Source organism: Cyprinodon variegatus, unplaced genomic scaffold (genome assembly GCF_000732505.1).
Source record: "Cyprinodon variegatus isolate N-32 unplaced genomic scaffold, C_variegatus-1.0 Scaffold1248, whole genome shotgun sequence".
Taxonomy (NCBI): Eukaryota; Metazoa; Chordata; class Actinopteri; order Cyprinodontiformes; family Cyprinodontidae; genus Cyprinodon; species Cyprinodon variegatus.
Window position 1 is genome coordinate 78,897 of NW_015151701.1, and position 6,789 is coordinate 85,685.

The 6,789-nt window shown below is 40.4% G+C and overlaps 1 protein-coding gene across 1 annotated transcript in view; it reads left to right on the plus strand.

The window, feature by feature from the left end:
- tspan18 (tetraspanin 18) overlaps positions 1 to 6,789 on the plus strand; it is a 102,337-nt gene that overhangs the window by 54,748 nt on the left and 40,800 nt on the right. The window contains exon 2 of the mRNA XM_015401675.1: positions 2,076 to 2,163. Within this exon, the coding sequence (XP_015257161.1) occupies positions 2,161 to 2,163 (3 nt within the window). The 5' untranslated portion in view covers positions 2,076 to 2,160. The remainder of the gene's footprint in view (positions 1 to 2,075; positions 2,164 to 6,789) is intronic.

Here is a 6,789-nt window from a genome sequence, read left to right on the forward strand (position 1 = left end):
TTAAGATAAAAACTGCCTGTTTGAGCAAATCAGATTTCATATGAATCCCCCTCTGACTCCATGTTTATGACTGAGAAAGTTTCTGTTTGCTAACAATGATCCACAATAAGATAAGGCTTGCAACAATACAATTCTCATTGAATTGCTGGGAGGGATGCTGTATGAGGAAGCTCCTGTTTCAAAAACATCCTGCTGTCTCACATTGACAGACAGATCCTAATGATGTAATACTCTTGTCAGAACCTGAAATATCAGCAGACGCTAATCAATTACTGGCTGCCTTGGTGCTTGAATTGCCCACAATGCTCCTGAGTTTAAATGTCATTGGCAAATTAACAAGAGTGATTTCTTCAGAAGGAATGCCATTGGGTGGATGCAGATTAAACCTTTTCCGTCCCTTGCTTTGTTGGACCCCCCCCCCAGCGGCTTGGCCTTTCATGTCCCCTCGAGACTCCGTCCTATTGTTGAGCTTTTTTCAGCCGTCTGCGCAGATCTCCGTTTGCACCCCCATAACCCATTCAATGAGGCTCCCGCATCCTAATGGTGCTCCACTTTCATACGGAAGGGTTACCATGGAAACCGAAAAATATTGCAGGACCCTCCGCACTGTTGCTCTCCACCCGCTAATAGTGCTCTAAACAGAGAGTTCAAGAGAGACTCCTGCAGCAACAGGCTTAGGGGTAAAATTTGATCCCACAGTGGCACGGTTCTATTACAAACCAACATAATGACAATTACTCACTATTCTGCTGCTTTTGTCATACTTTGGAACAAAGTGAGACTGGGAATATCGCATATCCCTACCTGGGGATACGTTAGCTGAGCCATATGGTGATTAAAAAGGAAAAAAAAGTTTGTAAATGACTCTTTCAGCGTGTGTTTATCCTCAGTTTCCCTGCCCGTGTGAAGCTGATGTTATTGATTCTCTCAGCGTGGGCGCTTTCAAGCTCCCATGATAAGAGAGTGTATCATCCCAGTGCATCTCCCCACTTCTGAGATTCGTCCCTCTTCGTCTCTCTGACTTTGATTGCTTCTTCCAGATGCAATCTCAATCCTATATTCTGGATGGGGGGGAAAGGATGTGTTGCTGCAACTGTCGCTTGGGTTTAGTGTCCTGCCGAATGGGATGTCAGCCAGCAATATGGTGTGTCGGAGAGATGATGTTGCTTGGCTCTATCAGCGAGGATACTCCAGGGATATTCTCCCTTCCTGTTCCTTGTCGGGATGAAAATGCCCTGCCAGCTTATTGCACCAGCTAACTATATGCCGCTCATGTCTTTCCAAAAGGAAGGCAGCGCTCTCCATTATTGGGGTACTGGGATTGTCAGTGCCAGCGCTTTGAAACCGGCTCCAAAGTGCAGTCAGTCAAAATTTGAGCTGCCGACTATTTTTTTTTTTGCACACAGAGGCTGGAGGAGCAGTGGTTTAATTGGTGCTCATTTGCTGTATCGTTATTTTCAGTTGGGAGACAGTTGTGGGGAAAAGAAAAAGCCATTAAAAGACAGGAAAAAAGTTTAAAGCGTTTATGCTCATTAGATACATTTGACTGCAGACACATGCATTGACAGCCGTAGTCAGCACAGTGCTGAGAGAAAAAGGTGAATAATGCATGAGCTCAGACACTCCTCAAGGTCAAGCCATAAAATGTACGAGGAGAGTGTGGTTTAGGGTTTACTAATAATAGACAATTAACCTTAACCTTATTTTAGAACCTCAAGAAGGTAAATAGGTTTTTATCGGGATGCGACGTTACCCTGGACTCCTGCTATTAATGTTGACTTTTATTTCCTCTGCTGCTATTAATATTCTCTTACAAATGAGAAGTGAAATATTCACATGAATGAAGCACTTTTGCAGTCTTATAATAGTGTGGCGCTCACGAGTGCTTCATAAATAAGAAATGCAAAACCCTGACATTTTAAGTGTGCCAGAATTTCTCTTTCTGTATTTTTTTTATTCCAACTGTAATCGCGCTCAGATCGTCACTTTTATTTCTGCTTTTCACTCCTCTACTATTTATTCACCTCATTAGCTTGATCTTAACAATTTTTTTTTTCTGTGCTTGTGTCCAACAGCCCATGAAAAGAGGAGCTGGGGAGAAAAGCAGGACAAACAATCACCAATTTCACCTGAACACAGAAGAAAAACAAAGAGATCCGCATGGTATGGTTGTGTTTCTTCTTCAGATTTAATGCAAGCGATGTTAACGAAAGAAAACCCTCAATACTTTAATCTCCAGCATATTATTTGTGTTTTAAACATCCTTATGCCCTCTGGTTTCCTATTGTGCTACATAGCTGCGACCATGAGAGATCCCAGCCTCTGCACACGTGTGTAAAATCAGTGCGAGTCACAGCAGAAAGAGCTTGTTGACAGAACCCTCTCAGCGAGATGCTGACAGCACAAGCGAAAAGCCATTGTTACCGTCGACACGAGGCAGAGAGCCGGCGTGAGAGCCGCCTCAAAGAGCTGCTGCTGCTGCTGAAATACTGGCAGAAAGGCTTTCGTTCTTTAACCATCACAGCAGGCTTGTGTTGCTTCCTTGTTAGGCTCTGATTTGCATTGACATTTGCAGCATTAGTATTCCAGGCAAGGCTGATCTGCAGACATGTGAAGATTTAGAGGTTAAAGGGCAGTTTGGATCCAGACTGATCAGCTGTTAACAGCTATAGGACGTATCTGTCAAATCAGACAAATGATGGAACAGACATGTAAATATATTGGCATTATTAGAACTGCAAAGACAACGTTGGCAATTTAAGTGCTTTTATTGCAATTCAATTCAATTTAGTTTATTTCTATAGCACCAATTCACAACACATGTCATCTGAAGGCACTTTCCAGTTCACCAGATCATCCAGTCAGATAGATTCAAAGTTTTCTATCTAAGAAAAACCAGTTGATTGCTTCGACTCATTGACTCGACTTGCAGAAACATCGATTAAAACATGTATTAAACCGTTATTCCTGGGTTTTATCATTCAGCTTATGTTATGTTATGTTTTTATGTTTTCCTTTGAAAGACAATGAAATATTCATCCTTTACTAACATTTAATAGGGGTGGAACGGTTCACAAAATCCACGGTTCGGTTCGGTTCGGTTCACGGTTTCGTGGTCACGGTTTTCGGTTTGGTTCGGTATATGTTGATTGTTACCCGAAATCCCATAAAAATTAATGAAATTAATGAAAAAATCCCAAAAAAATGAATGAATTGTAATTATTTTTAATAGTGTTGCACCGATACCAGTATCAGACGGGGCCCCGATACTGCCCTAAAATGGTGGTATCGGTATCGGTGAGTACCAACAAATAGGGCACCGATACCATTTTGAGAGCCATAAATTTATTCAACTATTGTCACCCACTCCAGGTAGGCAATAAAAAGTTCTACTGGATTCACTTTGTATTAGATTTTTTCCTGCTTCACAAAGGTAGACAGCAGCTTGACAAAGCCATGGTGGCAATTATTTTACATTATTATGGTATCGGTATCGACCGATACTGCACAGCCAGGTATCGGGTATCGGGGCCAAAAAATCGGCGCAACACCAATTTTTAATGATCCACAGAAACCATGCATCATTTCCGTATGTTTTACTGCTTTAAATTTAATCATCTGGTGCATGCCCTCTACGATCTCCAAGGAACTCAGAGCGGAGCGGACGGGAGCCACAGTGGAGGCTGTAGGCTTTGCTTTGAGCAGGCGGTCTGGAGCGCAGCGGGGCGGAGCGCTGATGGAGTATGAGGGATTTCGGGGTTAGCCTGACATGTTGGTCATGTTGCTGTTAGCATAAACAACACGTGTTGCACAATGCTTGCACACTGTTGCACTTTTATCCACAGCTTTCTTTCTGCCATCATCGTAGGTCACTCTAAATGCAAAGTGGTCCCATACAGCAGACCTATAAAGTGCTGCTGGCGCGTCTTCCAACTCCTGTTCTTTCCCACTCGCCATACCCACACAATTCTCCACAACAACTGATTTTTTTCTGCTACACCCGGCTACGCTGCTTCGCTTCTTCTTCTTCTTGTTTACTACTGGTGGTTGGCTTTGGTCGCAGTACCGCCACCTTCTGCTCTGGAGTGTAAACGCTTCGCCTATAAGAAAAAGGAGCAGCGCATGAACCGAACGCAACACACGCGAATCGAACCGAGACAGTCGAACCAAACGGTTCGGACGGTTTTTATGAACCGTTCCATCCGTTACATTTAAAGACAATATTTTCTCTGAACTAAAGGAACTTCTTTATCAGAAGTGTACATGATGGTTTAAGAAGAAGGGAGCTTTGTGCTATACTTTTACAGTAACTATTGTTACTGTTTTCATGTCGATTAAGTGTCAGTTTATGTGAGGTTTCATTCGATCCCTCTCAAGCTGTGCTGCTCAAGCTTTTTTTTATCAGTTAATGATCTACTGAGCTCCTGTTTAAGGTGCTGGATCATTTATTATCTATTTATTCTATTAATTATATTCTATTTTTTTAAAAAAAACAATTGAACAGAACCCAATTTAATCAGATGTGTTTGATTAAAATTATATCAAGAAAAATATTGACTAAAAGTTTAGTTTATAAAAAAAAAAATATTTCAACTTGTTTTTTTATCAACATAAAAATTTAGATTTGATTGGAAATCAGGATCTAGTTTTTTTTAAGAAATTTCCAAAGCAGAAATTCTGAAATTATTTGAACACATTTTTTTTATATATTGCTTTAAAACTTTGGAGGATTTTTTTTATCATGTCCATAAAAAAAACAGTTTTTAGGGAAGTCTAACTATTAATTTAATGATTTTGATAAGAATATTTAACATCCTCAGTGCAGTATAAGTAGCATACTTACAACCGACAAATAACCCAAAGACAAAAACTAATTGTAAACACAGACTAATACGTTTGTGAAATGTACAACCATGAGACTTCAGGCAGTTTCTTTCCTCTGGAAAACCAACAAATAAAACAAAATGCATAACCCATAATGCTCCTCTTTATGGTCCTTTTACTGGTGAAAAAGCTTTGATTGCTGAATGGAAAAAAATGCCTTGTTTACATCCACATCTTTTATGCTGCTAACTATGTTGTGGTGCAAATATTTCAGACAATTGAGTAACTGTGAATTTGTTTAAAACCTCTTCTCCCGTTTCCATATTTTATGAGGCTTAATCAGCAGCAGCGGGATTGGCTCAGGCAACAATGTGGAGCTATAATCACAAAGAGCAGAAAAATGTTTGATACGGTTCTTAGAGGCATGTTAATGCTGCAGGCTTCAGACTAGCAGGTCAAACATAAGGAATAAAGCTGTTAACTTAAAACATACACAAATTTGAATTATTCATTAAATGCTGTCATGCAGGAAGTATCTATTAACCCAACCAGTTGCTCTGTTATCGCATTGACTCAGAGTTATAAGCTCTGACAGTACAAGCTGCTCTCACAATATTGGTTTAGAGTCATCAACCTACTTTGTTTGCTTTGATTAACCTATTTTCAACAGAGACTTGTGTTTTCCGACAGTTTTATCTCTTCCATCTCTCGTGAAACCACATTCAGAACTGTCATCCTCAAGGCTCGTTTGATCAGTGCGCTTTAAGCACCATCTTGTTTCAGAAAGTAGGTTACGCAGTAGCTCGTTTTCCTCTCCCTCTTATCTTGTTAAACCTTCACTAACTTTCTCAAGGTTTTGGATATGTGTGCACAGCATGTAGCCTTCTGTGAGTGATGAAACAGACTTCAGGCAATCCACACAAGGGAGCAAGCTGTACCCAAACTAACATATGGCCTTGTACCACAGTGTGACTGACTGTTCATTAGACAAATGGCTGGCCAAACTGTGCATCTCCCCCCCCCGTTTCCAATTGTAAAGTGCTCCCCTGTGCTTTGTTTTGTTTTCTCTAACAGGAACTAGTGTTTGCTGGCGATGCCAAACACTGTCTTGAAGACAAAAGCCACTCTCACAGGATGTCTGGGTGGCCTTAGATACCAGGTTTTTATTGAAGGGGAAGAAAGACAGAGAAGTTAAGATGGCAAACATACTTTTAGAGGGCCTTTGCTGTGGTTGAGTGATTCAGCAACTTTAAAAAAGAGAGCATTATTGATAAGAAGATTCTTTGAAAATCCCATCAACACCTTTGTTTATAGATTAAGATCGAAGATTATCTCCTTTCTATCTCTTCTTTCTTTCATCCTTTCTAATTTTTTTTCTCTTTTTTCCTTGTCTTCTTCTGTTTTTCTGTTCTATTTACATTGCAGTGTCCATATAAACTGTAAAACTCCCTGCATAATGATAATAAAGCAATTTATATGCATGAAACAAGTAGAGCAATATGGCAATTGCCATACTGCTACACTTGTGAAAGTAAAATCTGTTGGGCTCTTTTTGGCATCAAGAAAATTATTCTTATTGCCAGGACACTGTAAAAAAAAAAAAAAAAAAAAGATTATTAAGATCGGCCTATTTTTCGGTATAATTCTGTTTCCCTGACTGTGACTGCCTGGATGCGCATGGAGCCCGTCTCCCTGGCTGTGTGTTTCCTGGGCGGGGCCGCCTGTGAAGCTAGTTGGCAAGTTCTTTTGTATCTTTGCTTTTTTTTTGTATCTCTATTTCTGTCTCCTTGAACCCCAGTGGGCCTCAGCAGATGGCCGCTCACACTGAGCCTGGTTCTGTTGGAGTTTTCTTCCTGTTAAAAGGGAGTTTTTCCTCTCCACTGTCGCTATAAACATGTTTGGTGTGAGGGATTGCATTTGAGTCGATAAGTAAATTAAATTAACTGGTTTCCTTAGATAGAAAAC